At 39.5% G+C, this 20,232-nt stretch overlaps 1 protein-coding gene across 4 annotated transcripts in view; it reads right to left on the reverse strand.

The window, feature by feature from the left end:
• The window catches only part of SLC26A8 (solute carrier family 26 member 8), a 102,594-nt gene that overhangs the window by 80,693 nt on the left and 1,669 nt on the right, over positions 1–20,232 (reverse strand). For 3 of the 4 annotated variants that reach the window (XM_060189697.1, XM_060189695.1, XM_060189698.1), the window contains exons 2-4: positions 14,110–14,296; positions 4,318–4,457; positions 1,031–1,147 (exon numbers count right to left, since the gene is read on the reverse strand). In XM_060189697.1, the coding sequence (XP_060045680.1) occupies positions 1,031–1,147; positions 4,318–4,457; positions 14,110–14,294 (442 nt within the window). In that variant the 5' untranslated portion in view covers positions 14,295–14,296. Of the gene's footprint in view, positions 1–1,030; positions 1,148–4,317; positions 4,458–14,109; positions 14,305–20,232 lie in introns of all 4 variants that reach the window. The other variant, XM_060189696.1, reaches the window with a different exon arrangement.

The following is a 20,232-nucleotide window of genomic DNA, read 5'->3' on the forward strand; positions in this document are numbered from 1 at the left end:
TCATTATAAATCCAGCCCACAAGTTTATTTATTATTGGTCCAGCTGAAAGATAAATACATTCTAGAAGTACTGGGAAAATCATTTCTAGAGATTTCAGGTTCCGATGTGTGATGATTTGATCAATGTGTGTCAGATTCTAATGTGTGATAATTTCACCAAGGAAAATGTCTGTCTTTTAATTACTTTCGGAAACAGCTTGCTGTTCTGTTTTCTGGCAACAAAACTAATAAAAACATATTATAAGTGTTCAGTTTTTCTTACCTCCTCCCCTCTTCTTTTTCTTTCCCATTTTTTTTTTTTTGGTGACACAAGAGTTTCACATATGTGCAATTCCACTGCTCTGCCGGGCCAATTATTTCATAAAAAATCATATAGAGAAATAAGAATAGAGAGAGAGAAAGGAAGAGGCTCACTTCACCATTCCACCAACCATGGAGCTTCCCTGGTGCTTCCACAGTGGTCCCTGGCCCTTGCACATGGTAAGATGTGTGCTCTGTCAGATGAGCTACCTCCCCATCCAAAATGTTCAGTTTCTGAAATTTGAACACTAGCCCTATGCCCATCTTCTGCCTCCTTTCTTTCTTCTTAAACATAGTTTTTATTTATTTATTTATTTTAAGTATTTTTATATTACAGGATTACATGTCGACAGGGGTTTGAATAAACATAGTTTTTTAAAAATTTTATTTATTATTTATTCCCTTTTACTGCCCTTGTATTTTTTATTGTTGTTGTTGTTGTTGGATAGGACAGAGAGAAAATGGAGAGAGGAGGGGAAGACAGAGAGGGGGAGAGAAAGACAGACACCTGCAGACTTGCTTTACCACTTGTGAAGTGACTGCAGGTGGGGAGCCGAGGGCTCGAACTGGGATCCTTACGCCCGTCCTTGCGCTTTGTGCCACCTGTGCTTAACCAGCTGCACTACCGCCCGACTCCCATAACCATAGTTTTCACTTGAATCTTTTGCAATAAATAAATTGTTGAAGTGGAAACACTATTTCCTTCCTATAGTTCTAATACTGAACTCACCAATGGACATTTGATGACATGATCCAAAAAGTACATAAATTACTGAAGAACAGAAAGCCGCATAGGATATATTGAGAGGAGGAATCAATTGCCTTGCCATCAAACTAAATGTCAGCCCTGAAAAGCAAGATAATTTAAATAAGAAAAGGTAGCCTCATTTTAAAGTCACCTTCGATAAAAACTACAAAAACTTTTTAAAATAAAGTGATCCATGTATATAGATTACTGTAGTAGTAACCTTTGGCATATAATCCTTTATTAGTACCTTTTATTATCTTCTTTGAGTCCTAGCTTCTCTCCTTATTTTACCATATACTCTGAACCTCACTTCTAAATAGCAAGGTCTTTCTGCTAAGATGCAAGCACCACAGAAATAAAACTAATTTCAATAGCTCAGAAGCAGCCTCAGTCTCTGCCACTCTCCAAACCTCCCCAGTCCAGTACAAGAAGGTCCTAGAAACCCTCCAGAACTGGAGATAAATCTAGAAAGTAAGACAACCACATCCACTTCAGAATATATTCCCTTTGTTAAGCAATCAGTACATGACTATATTGCTACAACAATCTAGGTAAATCTCTAGGCAATTATGAGTAAAAAGAGCCTATCCTAAATGACTACATACTGTATGCCTTCATTAACGTAACTTCTTGATCTGGCCAAATTGTACAAATGAAGAGCAGTAGTTACCAGGGACTAGGGAGGGGATGGGGCAGGAGGTGATGCGAGGTAAATATAAAAGAGCAGAATGAGGGATCCCTGTGGGAGAAATGTTCTGTGTCATCATTAATACCTTGGTTGTCAGAAAGCGGGGCAAGAGTACAAGGGCTCTCTCTACAGTTTTTACAAATGAGTGTGAATCTGTAGCTATCTCAAAACAGAAGGTCAAATTTAAAAAGTCCTGACAATATAAAGTTATGACGAGGATGAAAAGGAACTAGAATCTTCACAAATTACTGGTGGTAAATGTAAAATAGTAGATACAACCTACTCTGGAAATAGTTTGGCATTACCTAATAAAATTAAACATATTCTTATCATATAATCAACAATGCTATTCCTAATATCTACCTTGCAGAAAGGAAATTATGTGCCTAATGCAAAAACTTGTCCATATACAAAAATTTACCCATCAAATTTAGCAACATTGTGACAGTCAAAACCTGTAAACAAATTTTCTGTTAACAAGTTAATGGATAAATCATGATAAAACCATAAGATGGAATATTACTCCAAAAGAAAGGAGCATATAATTGATACATATAACAATCTGCATTAATTTCAACAATAAAACAGTGAATTAAATTAACCCTAATCCTGCCTTCAGAGGTTACATGCTATATGAGTCAATTCAGATGGTATTCTCCAAGATACAGAACCAAAGTAATAGAGAACTGATCAGTAGTTATCTGGGGCTAGAGCTCAAGATAGCATCTGACTAAAAAGAAGAGGCCTAGGAGAACTTGGAGGCTGATGGAATAGTGATCTATCTTGATTATGGTGGTTGTGTTTACAAAAATCTAAACCTGCCTTAAATTCATAGAAATAACCATATGTCATATTTTTGAAAAGTCTGCTTTACCACATGAAAAATCAATGTTTTCAAAAGGGCTCCTTTTATTTTATTCAACTGACAATCCTATGCCAGAGTTGGATTTCAGTTGCCACTTCCTCCTATGGTTGGACTGTTTTGTGCTTTGTACATCTGTATAATCTCAAGTTTTATTCAATCCTTCCTGACTAATCTCAGAAGAATAAAGTAATAGCAGTGTTTGAAGATTATGTAGTAATCATTAATAGATATACTATTCTGCAATTTAACAAGATACTATATCCTTCAGGACAAAATTAGTGGAACTGGAGGTGATTATTCTTAATGAAGTAAGTAAAGAGGTGAAGATAACTGCCAGATAATTTTGCTTATATGTGGTATATAGATAACAAATGTATAAAAACTTAAAAAAAAAAAAAAGGCAGTTCAACTGTATCTCAGACTGTGAGAATTCTGGTAGGTACAGTGTGAAACTATACTCCTGAAATGTTATAATGCTATAAAGTAGTGTCAAATCATTAATAAAAACAAAGATTATACAGCAAACTGTGAACAACTATAAGTAAAGGGTTAATAAAGCCCCCCCCCTTTTTTTTCCTCTGTGGATGAGTTTGATCTTGGGCTAACTTTCTAGCTCTGTTTCTCTGGAAACCTTATAATAATGGAATGTCAGTTGTGTGACAAGCCAACACTGGTTATGGTAAAAATGAGTCTCATTAGTATATACCATCTGGACCTAGAGGACTGTGAACTGAAGATGAATAGCTTAAAGCTTAGCTGAGCACGAAGACTCTTTAAAGAAGGTATGTCACTTGCAAAATCCTGGAAACAATAGTTTTGGGGAATTAAAAGAGGAATTGCTTCTATTTTGGACAAAATGAGATGTCTAAAGCCCAGACAAATTCCCTACCTATCTGTATGATTTCATTGTGTTATAACTGAATTGCCACTTGGAAAAACAGAGAATCAGCCCTGAATAGTCATGATTGTGACTTGGCAAAGAGAGACTAGCATGTGGTTTCCTATTGTTCACCTTTCTGTTAAAGCCAATGTCATGGGGCCCATAATAGTAATATGAAAATATAATTAATAATTAAGAAAACAAACCACCAAACAAAAAAAACTAAAACCATGAATGGGCATTGCAAATACTCTTGAAAGTACTCAAGACATCTAGCAGAAACTTTCTCTACCAGTCTGTCTGTCCCCAGGCCTTTGGGGGTGTTCTTTTGTTTGCCCTTCCTCTTAATACATACCTTTTCTCTTCTTGTATCTATTTAACAAACTGCTTTTACATCACTGAGCTTTGAAAAAAAGGAGAAGAAGAAAGCACTCAGGGGTCTAAACTAAACAATCTTTTAGAATCATCCTGGAAGAGTTAGAAATATCACACCTTGTGGTCAGGGAGGTGGTGCAGTCGATAAAACAGTGGACTCTCAAGCATGAGATCCTGAGTTCAATTCCCAGCAGCACATATACCAGAGTGGTGTGTGGTTCTTTCTCTCCCATCTTTCTCATAAATAAATAAAATATTAAAAAAAAAAGAAATATTACACCTTAAAAAAGAAAGAAATCTCATACCTAGGTAAGTAAATAATGATAATGAGTGAAATTTATATCATTTTCTACTCACCTAATACAAGTAATTATTTATTCTAAGCCAGTGAACATGATCTAATATATTTTGTGTTGACAAAAACAAACTAACAAAAAAAAAATACCACTTTGTATTCTCACCTTGGGGAATTTGCACAATGCCAACACTTATACCAGCAACTAAATCTCCAAGAAGCCAGTCTTTGAATTTATATAAACACATCCACTCTAGGAAGGGGAAGATTGTAATTATCCATTTTTGGAACTTTTGCCATGAGCAACTGTGTGGGAAAAAATGGAACAGATTTGATTAAGGAAAAATACACATGATTCGCCTTCCCACTCAACAGAATTTCTTGTTAGACTATTGACATTTTGACATATTAGACTAGAAAATTCAAGTTATGGGTCTGTTCTGTGTATTCACTGGAGGGTGTTTAACAGCAGCCCTGGTCTCTACTCACTAGATGCCAACAACAATCTCTTCACCAGTTGTGATAACCTAAAAGTATTCCCAGATATTTCCAAATGTTCTCTAGGGGACAAAATTGTCTCTGGTTGAGAGCCAATGCCACATACATGACCAGAACTAATCCAAAATACCAATTAGATTTCTGTTTACAGGATGTTTGGAAAGAATTAAGCCTAATGCTTTTCCAAAAGAAAAATGGAATATTACTGCTTTCTCTTGATAAGGACAATTCTTTGAGATGTGATACTAGTGGTTTTAGTAACACAAATAATTCTCATATACTGAAAAATTTTACCAAACATTAACTCTGTGTGACACTGACTTACAATTTGGAAAAACTTCTAGAAAGTCTAGAATATGGAGTATAGTGCACTTAAAGCATCAGCTATGTGGTATGTATTGCACCAAAGCAAATGACTCTGGCAAAGGGAGGAAAGAGATGGGATGGGGGGGGGGGTATTGGGTCCTTGTGTATGGTGGAAAAGGACATAGGTTGAATGAGAAATTGTCTTGCTGATACCTATCATGGGGAGATGAGAGTTTATACGTGTGTCAACAACTGTCTGTAAACCATTAGCCCCTACCCCCTATGAAGTGAGAAAAATTTGCTATGTAAAGAAAAGTAACACAATGGATATCAACCAGGAGTAATTTTCTGCAGGGTATTTGGTCGTGTTTGAAGACATTTTTTTTCCTAATTTTTTTGTTTTTATCACAGCAAGCACCTAGTGGGTAGAGACCAGAAATGGTGCTAAACATTCTACAATACATAGCAACTTCTGTAAGCAACAACTTCTGCTTCAAAATGTTCCTGATGCTAAAGTTGAGAAGACCTCCTGTAACCTGTAGAACATCTAAAACAGAAGAATGAAAACCAAAAGTATGAAGATTTTTTTTCGCATGTGAATTGAGCAGTAGTTAAAAATTTGAGATTTGACTAAGCACTGGATACAACTTTGGTGTATACAAGAAGGGATCAGATGTTTGACTTTCACAACGATGAGTACTGGTATCCCTCAGATAGTAAAGATCAAATAAGTGCAAATGACTTTGCCCTGGTGACAGAAGTAAGTGAAAGCAGAGCTGGGGCTATAGATCAAGTATTCTGATTCCTAATTTATTATTCTATCCACTCTACTCCTACCACAGTTTTTTTTTTTTTTATGGTTTCTTTTAAAAAATTATTTATTTATTTATTTCCTTTTATTGCCCTTGTTTTTATTGTTGTAATTACTATTGTTATTGATGTTGTTGTTGTAAGGACAACAACAGGACAGAGAGGAGGACAGAGAGAAACCGAGAGAGGAGGGAAAGAGAGGGAGAGAGAAAGACAGACACCTGTAGGTCTGCTTCACCACCTGTAAAGCAACTCCCCTGCAGGTGGGGAGCCGAGGGCTTGAACTGGGATCCTTACCCCAGTCCTTGCACTTCATGCCACGTGTGCCTAACCCACTGTGCTACCGCCAGACTTCCCCACAGTTTCTATTTACAGCTTTTAAATTCTGCTTAGGATCCTGGAGTATGACCATTGGTTTGGAAGAAATAAAGGTTATTCTTTATAAGAGTTTCTGAACATTATTAAGCAGGTAAACCTAGTGTAATCTTTCCAATTATGGCTCTGTATGGGGGAGAGCAGAGAAGAGCATTGGGACAATTTGTTCCTTCACCTGGTCCAGTCTTCTTACCCCTCCATGTACTACTTGGGGGAAGAACAATCAGCACCAGCAAGCAGAGTCATCAAAACTCTGGGGCATCCAAGAGTACAACATGCAAAAAGACACACTAGGAATAGAGGCAGAGCTCTCAAAGAGATGATGGTCTTGAACAAGGCTGTATAGAGGCATTCCCCACTTATCATCTGACACATGTCAACTGTGGTGATAAACCAAGGTATGATAAGGACTAATAAACCCAGCATATGAGTGAGGAGAAGTTGGGTAACTAGGATTAATGTCATGGTGCAGGTCACAAAGGGTTCTAAGAATTTTGGGCTCCCTATAGATGGAATCTGTGAGGTTAAGTAAATTTAGGGGAAAAATAATATATATTTTTATCAACGTCCTAACTGAACTTTAGCATTTCCTTCTATTATTTAATGTCAACAACAAGTCACAGTAGTATCTGCAGCACTGTCACCAACAGAAATCACATGTAACTCCCTATCATATTAAAATGGCTATAGATATCATAAAATATCACCTATAGTCATTGTTACTTTAGAATTATAGATATTACTAGATCCATATTATTAAATAGCATAGTTTGGGAACTTGAAATATTTTGATAGCTATATTTTAATTCCCTGGTCCCTTTATAATCTTATATATTCTATATGTTAAAATTTATTATGAGGGTTTGAGAGCTATCTCACCCAGTGAAGCACACACTTTACCATTTATGATGATCTTTTTTTTATATTTATGATCTGGTTTTAAAGCCATGGCCACCACATAGGAGCACCTGTGTAGGGGAAGTGTCACGAACAGTGGAGCAGTATAGTGATGTCTCTATAGTGATGTGTCTGTCTTTTTTCCTGATCTAACATTCTCCATGTCTCTCTCTCATCCCCATCTTTAAAAAAAAAAAGAGGAAGAAGAGTCCACTGGGAGTGGAAGAGAAATCATGCAGGCATGAAGCACCAGCAATAATCCTGGTATGATGTCTATGTCTATGTCTATAACTATATCTGTTTCTTCAGTCATGCTGAGGATACCTATCAGGATTAGAGTTAAAATCACCACGATCTCTCAAGAGAAAGAAAAGGGAGAAATAAATTTTAGAAATATACACCTCTATGAGAAATATCAGACTCCCTTATCAAAGTAAATATTAGAGCAATGGGGATTCCAGGAGAAGAAAGAAGAGAGAAAGAAGAAAACAGAGACCATACTCAAGGAAACAATAGTCCCCCAAATTTCCAAATATGGGGAAGAAAACAGATGTCTAGGAAGCTGAGCGAATATACACATTCCTCAGTCCAGAATTACCTATCCCAAGACACATCACTGGAAAATTCTTAAAAAGTCAAGAGCAAGGACTAGCAGGTTCTTCTTTCCTTCATCTCTGAAACAACAGCAACACCACAAAATACATGAGAAAGAAGGAAAAAACAGAAATGAATTTGGACTTCAGATAAGCTACCTCAGCATATGACAAAGCTCAATACCAGATATTAAAGAAGCAGGGAATCACTAAAGGTAACAAAACAAACAAAAAGTTCTGTACGGCTAGGTAGTGGTACACCTGGTTTCAAGTGCAAAGACCTGGATTCAAGTCCCTGGTCCCCTCATGCAGGACAGGAGCTTCATGAATGATGGAGTAGTGCTGCAGCTTTCTCTTTTTCTCTCTCCCTCTTTTTCCCTCTCTTCCCTCTCAATTTTTTTCTGCCTCTATCAATAAAAAAGAAAACGGGGTGGGGGGGAGTGGGCCTATCAGAAGCAGTAGATTCTTCATGCAGACGCTGAATCCCAGCAATAACCCTAATGTCAAAAAAAGAAAACAAAAATCCACTAAGTGCCCACTCTGCACAAAAAAATTTTTAATCAAAAAGCAGGAGGCAGGCTGAGCTAAATCCTAGCACCCCAATCTATTACAATTTTGTGTCCACAACTTTTCAAGAATGCAGGTGGGAAATGGGTAGTAAACAAAAGCTGTAAACCATGTGGGAGTTACAACTTGCTGTAGCACCTTGCTGAGAATTACCTGTAGCCATTTCGAATTTCAGTCTCCACAGTAAAAAAAAAAATCTAGGAATGGAGCTGGGCAGAAGCACTGCATTTATGCATGCAGCTTTGAGAGTCTGTTCCAGCCAGTCTGCTGTGCACTATCAATCTCAAACTCCATGTTACTAACTAGGTCTGCACAACTTCAAGCAATAACCTCAGCCAGACACTAATTGCCTGTGAATCCCTGGTGGCTGCCCAGGTCTACTCATACACAGACCCCACACTCTAGTCTTCATGGACATAATGGGGAAGGCAGAAGAAATCACCAGCAAAGTGGACCAAGAGAGCAGTTTGTTTGTTTGTTTGTTTATTACCAGAGCACTGATCAGCTCTGGTTTATGGTGGTTCAGGGGATTGAATGTGGGACTTTGGAGCCTCAGGCTTGTGAATCTTTTTGCATAATCATTATGCTATTTATCCCTGCCCCAAGAGAGCAGTTTAAAGAAAACCCCAAACTGTGATCTGGAAGGTGGTGCAGTGGAAAAGGCACTGGAATCTCAAGCATGAGGCCCTGAGTTCAATCCCCAGCAGCACATGTATCAGAGTGATATCTGGTTCTTTCTCTCTTCTGCTATATTTCTCAGTAATAAATAAATAAAATCTAAAAAAAGAAAGAAAGAAAGAAAGAAAAAAAGAAAGAAAGAAAGCCCCAAATTCAAGAGTCACGTAAATTTCCTAAAAGGGACTTTAAAACTGTGACCCTGTGGTCACCAAGCTGAACAGCTCAAAGGAATAAAACTTCAATAAATAGCTATCTACAAAGTGGAGGACCCGCCAACTCTTTATCTGCACTATTCCAGCCTTTAAGTTCATGATTGATCAACAATTTGTTTGGCTTTATTTGTTAAGTCTCTTTCAGCCACCAGATTCCAGCTGCTAGCATGATGCCAACCAGACTTCCCTGGACAGACAATCCCACCAATATGTCCTGGAGCTCTGCTTCTCCAGAGCCCCACCCTACTAGGGAAGGAGAGAGGCAGTCTGGGAGTATGGATCAACCTGTCAACGCCCATGTTCAGTGGGGAAGTAATTACAGAAGCCAGACCTTCCATCTTCTGCATTCCACAATGGCCTTGTGTCCATACTCCCAGAGGGTTAAAGAATAGGAAAGCTATCTGGGGAGGGGTTGGGATATGGAGTTCTGGTGGTGGGAATTGTGTGGAGTTGTACCCCTCTTATCCTATGGTTTTGTCAATGTTTCCTTTTTATAAATAAATAAATAAATAGATATCTTATAAAAAAAACTTCAATAAAGGTAGAGAAAGCATATATGAAATTATAGCAGAAATTAGAGCAACAAAGAATTCAGTCATTATGATGATTGGGTGGTAGCATACCCACTATGCACACATTGCTATGCACAAGGACCTAGGTTCAAGCCTCCACTCTCCATTGTAAGGATGATGCTTCCTGAACAATGAAGCAGGTCTGCAGGTGTCTGTCTTTCTTTCTTCCTCTCTGTCTTTCCCTCCCCTCTCAGTTTTTCTTTGACCTATCTAATGAAAATAGTAAGAAAAACTAAAAAAAAAAAGGTGGCCAGGGAAGTGACACAGTGGATAAAGCACTGGGCTCTCAAGCATGAGGTCCTGAGTTCAATTCCGGGTAGTACATGTACCAGAGTGATGTCTGGTTCTTTCTCTCTCCTATCTTTCTCAGGAATAAGTAAATAAATACTTTAAAAAAGACAAGGATGGCTACCATGAGGAGTGGATTCTTCATGCGAGCACTGAGTCCTAGTAATAATCCTGGTGGTAATTAATTGGTTAATTAAAAGAATTAATCACTGAAATTTAAAATACTGGTGAGGTGTCCACCAGCAGAAAGACAGAAGTCAGAGGTCAAAGTAGTGAACAGGAAAAATAAAACAGAGGGAGATACCCAAAATCAACAGCAAAATGAATAAAAGAGGTAAGACAAATGTTGGAAAGATATCAAGATGGCTATGTAAAAGATTTTTCATGCATGAAGGAGATGAAAACAGTACAAGAGTATTGAGGGATGGTCGTTGGCACACCAGGTTAAGTGCACATAGTAAGAAGCACAAGGATCCCAGTTCGAGCCCATGGCTCCCCACATAAGGGAGTAGGGGAGGGGGTGGTAGACCTCACAAACGGTGAAGCAGGTCTGCAGGTGTCTATCTTATCTCTCTCTCCCTCTCCATCTTCCCTTCCTCTCTCATTTTTTCTTTGATCTCACTCTCAGGCCGAAGTTGAAAAACAAGATTAGAAAAGAAAACACAAGTCGAACCTGAAATGGAATTGGTGTATTGCACCAAAGTAAAAGACTCTGGGGTGGGTGGGTGGGTGGGGAGAATACAGGTCCATGAAAAATGATGAATGAAATAGTGGGGGTTGTATTGTTAAATGGGAATCTGGGGAATGTTATGCATGTAAAAAAAAAAAAAAAGAAGTAGAAACGCAAAGCAGAAATTGACTGAGTTTGGAGTATGGCACCAAAGTAAGAAAGCAGAAGTACACTAGAGTTTGCAGTGAGTACCCGCCTAACACTTCCTCTCCACTATTCCAAGCTTTGGGTCCATGATTGCTCAACAATTTGTTTGGCTTTGTATGTTAACTCTCTTTTCAGTCACCAGGTTCCAGATGCCATCAGGATGCTAGCCAGGCTTCCCTGGATTGAAGACCCCACCAATGTGTCCTGGAGCTCAGCTTCCCCAGAGACCCACCCTACTAGGGAAAGAGAGAGGCAGACTGAGAGTATGGACCGACCAGTCAACGCCCATGTTCAGCGGGGAAGCAATTACAGAAGCCAGACCTTCTACCTTCTGCAACCCTCAGTGACCCTGGGTCCATGCTCCCAGAGGGATAGAGAATGGGAAAGCTACTGAGGAGGGGGTGGGATATGGAGATTGGGCGGTGGGAATTGTGTGGAGTTGTACCCCTCCTACCCTATGGTTTTGTTAATTAATCCTTTCTTAAATAAAAAAAATTAAAAAAAAAAACATGGTCTCAGGAGCAGTGGATTCCTAGTGCAAGCACGGAGCCCCAGTGATAACCCTGGAGGCATAAACAAACAAATAAAAACAATGTAAAAATATATGGGACTATACAGAGAGGAGGAGCATTTGTATTAGAGGGATTGGGATTCCTGAAGGAAATGAGAGAAAAAAGATGAAATTCTTTTTTTTTTTTTTTTCCTTACCAGAGCAATGCTCAGCTCTGGCTTATGGTGGTGAAGGGGAATGAACCTGGGACTTTGGAACCTCAGGCATGAGAGTCTCTTTACATAACCATTATGGTATCTTCCCCATCCTGAAATTCCTATGAATAAATATTAGTAAAAATTTCCTCAAATTGAAGGAGATAGACCCTCAGATCCAGGAAGCTCTAAAAGCATCATGGAAAATAAATGTTAACCTAAATTCACTAAGGCACATAATAATTAAAATGGTAAAAAAAATTCAAAAGTAAAAAGAAAATATATTTAAAAAAAAATCTAGAGAAGGGGTTGGGTGGTGGCATATCCAGTTCAGCAAACATGTTACCATGTGCAAGGACTGGGGTTTAAGCAACCAGTCCCCACCTACAGAGGAAAATCTTCTCAGACAGTGAGACAGTGTTGTAGGTGCTTCTCTTTCTCTCTCCCTACCCATCCCCTCTTGATTTTTTCTTTGTTTCTATCCAATAAAATATAAAAAAAATCTAGAGGAAAATAGAGTCACCTATAAAGGAACTCCCATAGAGTTCCTTTATATATAGAACTCCCATAGAGTATAAACTTATTTTTCAACAGAAATTCTAAAGGCTAGAAAGGACTGGCATGCTATATGTTTAAAATTTGAATGGGAAAAAAAATTGAATGGAAAAGATCCCCCACTCAAGAATACTCTATTCAACCAGGTTATCAACTAGGTTTGAGGGAGCTATGAAGAGTTTTTCAGACAAGCAAGTTTAAAAAAATGCATTACCAGGCCTACAAGAAATACTAAAGGGATTTATATAAAAGTTAATATTAGGGGGTTGAGTGGTAACGTAGCGAGTTAAGCACACATGGCATGAAGCGCAAGGACTGGCCCAAGGATCCCGGTTTGAGCCCTGGCTCCCCACCTGCAGGGGAGTTGCTTCACAAGTGGTGAAGCAGGTCTGCAGGTGTCTCTCTCTCTCTCTCCCGCTCTCTGTCTTCCCCTCATCTCTCCATTTCTCTCTGTCCTATCCAACAATGACGACATCATCAACAACAACAATAATAACTACAACAACAATAAAACAACAAGGGCAACAAAAGGGAAAATAAATAATAATAAAAGTTAATATTGAATCCCACCCCCTCTCTCATGGAGGAAGTAAAGAAACAAACAACAACAACAACAAAAACAAGGGAATATACAAAGTTGAATGATGACAAGTCTTTGGTTTCAAATCGCAGAACTGAGGTTATCAAGGGGACTTGGGGGGTGGAGGAATGGGATAGAAGGCATGGAGGGGGTACAGTGGACTTTGATGAAAGGGTATTGATTAATGCTTTGGTGAGGGGCAAGATGTAGTAACACATTTTCTTTAAATTTTTTTATATTGATAGGACAGAAATAAATTGAGAGTGGAGGGGAAATGAGGAAAGAGACAGAGAAACACTTAAAGTACTGATTCATCACTTGTGAAGCTTCCCCCTGCAGGTGGGGACTTGGGACTTAAATATTTCATCATCTACCAAAGAAAAAAAAGAAAAAACTTCACTACTAAGAGCAGTAAAAGTGCTACTAGGAGCAGTGAAAATAGCTTCACAACTAGCAGCAGTGAAGTTGTCTTGTTGGCACTTAGCCCCAGCCATAACCCTGTGGGAAAATGAAATAAAATAAATAAAAGTTATAACCACTATAATTGTTACATAGTATTTTACCATAAAAATTAAAGTGTTTCAATTTTTTTTTCTGCCTCCAGGATTATCTCTGAGGCTCCGTGTCTGCATCACAAATCCACTGCTCCTGGAGGCCATTTTTCCCATTTTACTGCCCTTTTTGTTGTTATTACTGTTATTGTTTCCATTGTTGTTACTGCTGTTGGATAGGACAGAGAGAAATCAAGAGACGAGAGGAAGACAGAGAGGGGAAGAGAAAGACACCTGCAGACCTGATTCACCCCCTGTGAAGCGACTCCCCTGCAGGTGGGGAGCCAGGGCCTCCAACCTGGATCCTTGCATGTCCTTGTGCTTCGTGCCATGTGCGCTTAACCCACTGGCTACTGCTTGGCCCCCGTGCTTTTAAATGAACTTTACTAGACTTCAAAAAAAAATGTTCATAGCACAAAAATAGATGAAGAACTCATGAACTGTAGTATCTAGTTGGTCACAGTTAATATCAGAGGTGGTGGGTTCTGTGTTGACAACAACAGCAACAAAAAAACAAACACCGTAAGCACAACACTGGACTGCACATTATAGGGATCTTACTCTGCTACCATTCATTAGCCCTCCATAGTTGCTTTTTTGTTGTTAAAGACTGGGCATGCACTGTAGTCAATCAAACACTGTAATTATTAAATTACCCCTAGATATTGGGGGTGGGTATCCAATATCTATATACCTGGAAAACTTACAGTCAAAAAGGTACTAGCAGATAAATCTCCACTTACATAGAGAAAGAGAGAAAGAGAGAGAGATTAAAAGTTCTGATGACAGAAATTCAGAGGAGAAAGACAGATGGAAGCACCAAAGAAGTCAAATTGTCAAGCAGGGCTTTGGTGCTGAACTTTTGACAGCATCTGAACTGCCATATATACCCACCGGCACTGGATGTGATGTCTCAAGGTGGTGATGTCAATGTCCATATTTCCAATAGTGGTCTTCCTTCTGTGTTCCTGTTGAAATGTCTCCTCATTGTATACATCTCTCTTAACATCATATGTGAAAGAATTTACTATCCTGTTTGTAGAGGGAATATTCAAATTATCCTTGTCTGGTTGCATCATTCCTGGATGAGTGGAAAGGAGTTAATTTTTTTTAAAAATTTAATCTAGGTCTTTCTAACATTTTTCATGGAAAAAAATCTAATCAATGTCATATTGCATACGTATGACACATTCAAGTTTTATATAATTTTTTCATGTATCGTACAACTTTACACTTAAAGCCACCCTATAAATAATGCAAGGTGACAGTTTAGGGTATAGCAAACTATAACACTTATATTACATGTTTGTAGCCCTGGATCCAGTCCCTCCACCAAAGACAAAAATGCAAGGTATGTATTATTCTTATTTTCTAAATACTGAAATCAATGACCAGAATTTTAAACAGTCTTATCAGGTGCAACATCACCTGGCTCCACTTGATGTCTTTTTAAAATAACAGGTAGAAACTGTCTTTTAAGAATCTGTAAAAACTATGATGATTATCAGATGAAGGTAGTACACAGAAATTTTGGTGGTGGGTGCAGTGAATTGTACACACATATATGTATATACATATAGGTATGAAACTATACTCCTGAAATCTTATAAATTTGTAAACCAAGGTTAAATTAATTTCAGTACAAATTAAATAAGTGTTGGGTCAGTGTCAAAACTAAACACCTTTGGAGTAGGGCACCAAATTAAAAACCCTGGGTTGAAGGTGAAGGTGGATGTTTGGCTTCACGGGGGGGGTGGGGGGTGGGGGGGGGTGGGATTTGATGGGACACAGTCTTTTGGTGGTGGGAATGGTGTTTATGTACACTCCTATTAATTTGTAGTCATATAAATCACTATTTAATTAATATGAGAGGGGGAAAATTGATTGTCTCAAATTTTTTAATGCACATACCATAGGCTGAGTCTTTGATATGTTGATTCTCTTAAAAGCTTAGACCAGGGAAATTGGCGTATTGCACCAAAGTAAAAGACTCTGGGGTTTAGGGTGCAGGGGGAGAACACAGGTCCAAAAAAGGATGATAAAAGATCTAGTGGGGGTTGTATTGTTATATGGAAAACTGGCAAATGTTATGCATGTAGAAACTATTGTATTTACTGTCGAATGTAAAACATTAATTTCCCAATAAAGAAATTAAAAAAAAAAAGCTTAGACCAGGGAAAATAGAAGCAACTGGTGGCACAGCTATATACAAATAATGTCAAAGGACATAAATTATGGTAATGTTGTGTATCCCAACAAAGGGATTTTTCAAAGTTAATCCAATTGCCAAGTAATGTGATTGATAGCAATAACTATTTATTGCCTTCTTAAACCCTCAGACAGCAGGAACCTCCCACTTCCTCTATAGAGCCTATATTTCTCCCAGTCCTGGAACCTCTAGGGGGTGGGGCTCACTTTGCGGCATGCTTCTCTCAATTCATACCAAATGATATTGCATCTGCTGATCCCAACCTAATCAATGCAATGAGTACCACCTTAGCATGCTTCACCTCAGACTGTGTCCAGAGGCATCAGGTGTGGAATGTCAACCCTTCACCCTCATTACTTGTGTGAGACCTTTCCTTTCATAGGATTCTCTAATTCCATTCCAGGTGGTTCAATTCCTAACAAAGTCCCAAAACCTAGATATAGACTAGGTCCCATGAGATAGGGCATATGTTCACATGTATCCATATATTAGGGCAAAATACATACCTGAAAGCAAAAGTACACAATAGTCTGTAGTGAGTCAGTATAAAGTTTACAATGAAATAGTGTTTACTTAGACTTACATACCCTCCTCACCTACTTCCTATTATACTCACTCCAAAGATAACCTTATCAAAGCAAGGACTGCAAAAGCTGAATAAGGACAAGAGACTGGAATACTTTAATGATGACTGTTTAGTCACTATCAGACCACCCCATCAGCTAGGGCCCTAGTCAGGAAATCCTGAGATTCCCAAACAAATATGATGGGCCTAGAGTTCAAATAAATCCCTCTCTCCATTGTTACTGGTCATCTCTGTCAGGAACAACAAAATAGACCCCTTTGTGGGCCTCCATAGGACCTTGACCTCAACTTGGATCAACAGTGGTAGAGAATTTTCCATCCTCTAAAGGGAGGCTGGACAACATACTCTATGCTACATCTGAGAAAGATGGGTCCTGATATTGGGCAGCTTGGAACATTCCTACTCATGACCACAGAATGTGAGCTCAGATGTACAGGGATGCAGAGGTCACATAGGCTCCTAAGCTGAATATGGGCCCCAGATCACATCAGATAAATGGGTTTTACAATCAGCAATATTTATACACCTTTCCCATATTTGGGAGCTACTCTCTCCCCTGATCCAGCTTTCTGGTTCTTTTTTCCAGCCATGACATCATCTCTCCAGACAATAACTTGGATCCACCTGCACATCAGATTTCAGGCTCAGGGGCAAAACAAACAAACAAACAAAAACAACTAGTATAGCCACAGGCACTTTGGAATATAACTAAAACATGCCTACTAGCTATCTATTAAACAGAGGACCCCTCCTCCCAACTCTTCACCTGAACTATTCCAGCCTTTAGGTTCATGATTAGTCAACAACTTGTTTGGCTTTATATATTTTTCAGCCACCAGGTTCCAGATGCTAGCATGATGCCAACCAGACTTCCCTAGATAGACAACCCCACCTATGTGTCCAGGAGCTCTGCTTCCCCAGAGCCCCGTCCCACTAGGGAAAGAGAGAGGCAGGCTGGGAGTATGGATGGACCTGTCAACGCTCATGTTCAGTGGGGAAGCAATTACAGAAGCCAGACCTTCCACCTTCTGCATCCCACAATGACCTAGGGTCCATACTTCCAGAGGGTTAAAGAATAGGAAAGCTATCAAGGGAGGGGATGGGATACGGAGTTCTGGTGGTGGGAATTGTGTGGTGTTGTACCCCTCTTATCCTATGGTTTTGTCAGTGTTTCCTTTTTATAAAGAAAAAATAAATAAAAACCAAAACACTTAAAATAGGTAGCACTATAAATTTGAACATAAACAATAACTTACCCTCTTCTTAGAAGTATTGGCCCACTCTTCCATACTTTATCCATAACATCTCATAATAAACTTTCAGTACTAGATGAATACCTTTCCTTTTAGACTTAAATGAGACTAATTAACCTATTAATTATATTGAAAAATTGTCACTCTGGGTTAGATCCATTCTCTAGAAAGCAGCATTTTCATTCTGAAAGTGGCACTAACACCAGCTAGGTGTGAAATGGTAAATGAATGTCTAGGCACTATGGTGGGGAGAGTGGGACTCGTGAAAGCAAGAGTATTTACTCAACTACAGCGACTGTTGCCATGGGTCTCATGAGGCCCAGCATGGTCAGGGCTGGTGTTTTCCTAAAGGAAAAGAGAGAGACAGAAAGAGGTAGAAAGAAAAGAGAGGAGGAGGAAGAAGAGGAGGAAGAGGAGCAGCAGCAGCAACCATGGTCAGAAGTCAGTTGAGATTAGTGAAGTGCCGGAGATGATAAACAAACAAGCAAACAAATAAACAATTGAGTTTAGGGATGGGAAGACAGGAAATAACATGTATAGCTGCCCTGCCACATACCAGATTCTTCACACTTATCATTTCAAGAAATAGGTTGTATCTACTATTTTTCCTGATAGACATTATATCCATTTTACTGATGAATGCAATTGAGTTCCCTTGTGTTATGTAACAAATACTAGAGCCAGAATTTGAATATGGTCTGATTCTAAAGTAGATGCCACATCCTAATAATTGTAATTTCCTACAGAGCAGAGTTAGTAATCCCAACCCAGAAGGGTGAGGGAGGTCTCCTGGGAGACATATGATTTGAGATCCACTCTATCTACACAGGGAGAAGAATGTGGTATTTCAGGAAGAGAATAGGGTAGAATTACAGAGACAATGTAAGGCAAGCATTCAACAGGTCTGAGTCAAGTCAGTATTAATCCCCAAAAAGTATGCTTCTTCTTCTAGCGTTTGCCCTTCTTCTGTCGCCAGTTAACAGCGTCAGGTTGAGCCTGATGTAAAGTTTCGAGACCTCCTTTTAATCTGGAGAGGTGGCAGTCGTTGACTATGTGGGTCATAGTCTGTCTGTAGCCGCAGGGGCAGTCCGGGTCGTCTCTGGCTCCCCAGCGATGGAACATAGCGGCGCACCGGCCATGGCCTGATCGATAGCGATTGAGGAGGGCCCAATCATAATGTGCTAGGTCAAAGCCGGGTTGACGCTTGCAGGGGTCTGTGATGAGGTGTTTGTTCTTTACCTCAGCTGACTGCCAACTCTGTTTCCAAGAGTCTGGAACAGAGAAGTTCAGTGTAGGCATAGGGGACCAGATTGGGTGACGAGACATCAAGCGTTGGACAGGGTGGGCGAAGATATCCGCGTATATTGGCAGGTCCGGTCGAGCGTAGATGTGGGAAATGAACTTAGATGATGCCGCATCCCGACGAATATCTGGCGGGGCGATGTTGCTAAGAACTGGCAGCCATGGAACCGGGGTGGAATGGATGGTTCCAGAAATTATCCTCATGGAGGAATATAATTTGGAGTCGACCAAGTGGACATGGGGGCTACGGAACCATACTGGGGCACAGTATTCTGCAGTGGAATAGCATAATGCCAGAGAGGATGATCGCAGGTGTGGAAGCGCTCGCGCCCCATGAGGAGCTGGCCAGTCTTGCAATGATGTTATTCCTCGCGCCCACCTTTGCTGCAGTTTTTATGAGATGTTTGTGAAATGACAGAGTGTGATCAAGAGTAACGCCAAGATAGACTGGGCTTCATGCCGGATTCTCGTATCGTCAAGTTGCACATTAAGCTTGCGTGAAGCCGAGGCATGGTGTAGATGGAAAACAGATGATACCGTTTTTGCAGTGCTAGGGATTAGTCGCCATTTTTTACAGTAATCAGATATCAGAGACATGTCTAAGATCTATCCTTGGAGAGTCTTAAATTTTTGGATGCTGGGTTGAATCTCAGTGTTCTGGTAATTTGAAGTGTTAACAATTATTGATTTCCAGAAGAGAAGGTGGTTAGTGTGGGTGAATCTGGTAAAAAGTGTTGTGTATAGTGAAGAATAGAACTGAACTCTTAGTAGTGCACTTAATGTTGATTTTTTGCTGATGCATATCTGAAGTATATATAATGTTATAAAGCAATGTCACTACAATTCCAACTGTTTGGGCAGGAGTAATAATATGTAGAGAATGTGTTTTGAGAAGGTAAATTGTGTCTGTGGTATGATTTAGAGCTGTGTTGTCCAGTAAGTAGCTATTAACTATCTGTGCCTATTTAAATTTAACTTACTTAAGGCTTTGGAGACAGCATATGGTTATGCAAAAAGACTTTCTTGCCTGGGGCACCAAAGGTCCCAGGTTCAATCCCCAGCACCACCATAAGCCAGAGTTGAGCAATACTCTGGTGAACAAATAAAACAAAACAAAGCATTTTACTTAAAAGTTTCCATTCCAGCCCAGCCCTGGGGAGATAGCACAGCAGTTTATATAACAGACCTTTATGCTTGAAGCTCTGAGATCCCCGGTTCACTCCCTGGCATTAGCATAAGCCAGAGTTGAGCAGTGGTCTGGTTAAAAAAAAAAAAAATCAGGGAGTTGGGCAGTAGCGCAGTGGGTTAAGCGCAGGTGGCGCAAAGTGCAAGGACCAGCATAAGGATCCCGGTTCTAGCCCCCAGCTCTCCACCTGCAGGGGAGCCGTTTCACAAGCCTTCACCACAAGTGGTGAAGCAGGTCTGCAGGTGTCTATCTTTCTCTTCCCCTCTCTGTCTTCCCCTCCTCTCTCCATTTCTCTCTGTCCTATCCAACAATGGTGACATCAATGACAACAACAATAACTACAACACACACTAATAAACAACAAGGGCAACAGAAGGGAATAAATAAATATTTTTTAAAAATCAGTTCCTTAGTCACACAATCTACATTTCAAGCATTCAACAGTCACATGCGACTACTATACTGGGTAATATAGTCACAA

Source organism: Erinaceus europaeus, chromosome 4, assembly GCF_950295315.1.
Source record: "Erinaceus europaeus chromosome 4, mEriEur2.1, whole genome shotgun sequence".
Lineage (NCBI taxonomy): Eukaryota > Metazoa > Chordata > Mammalia > Eulipotyphla > Erinaceidae > Erinaceus > Erinaceus europaeus.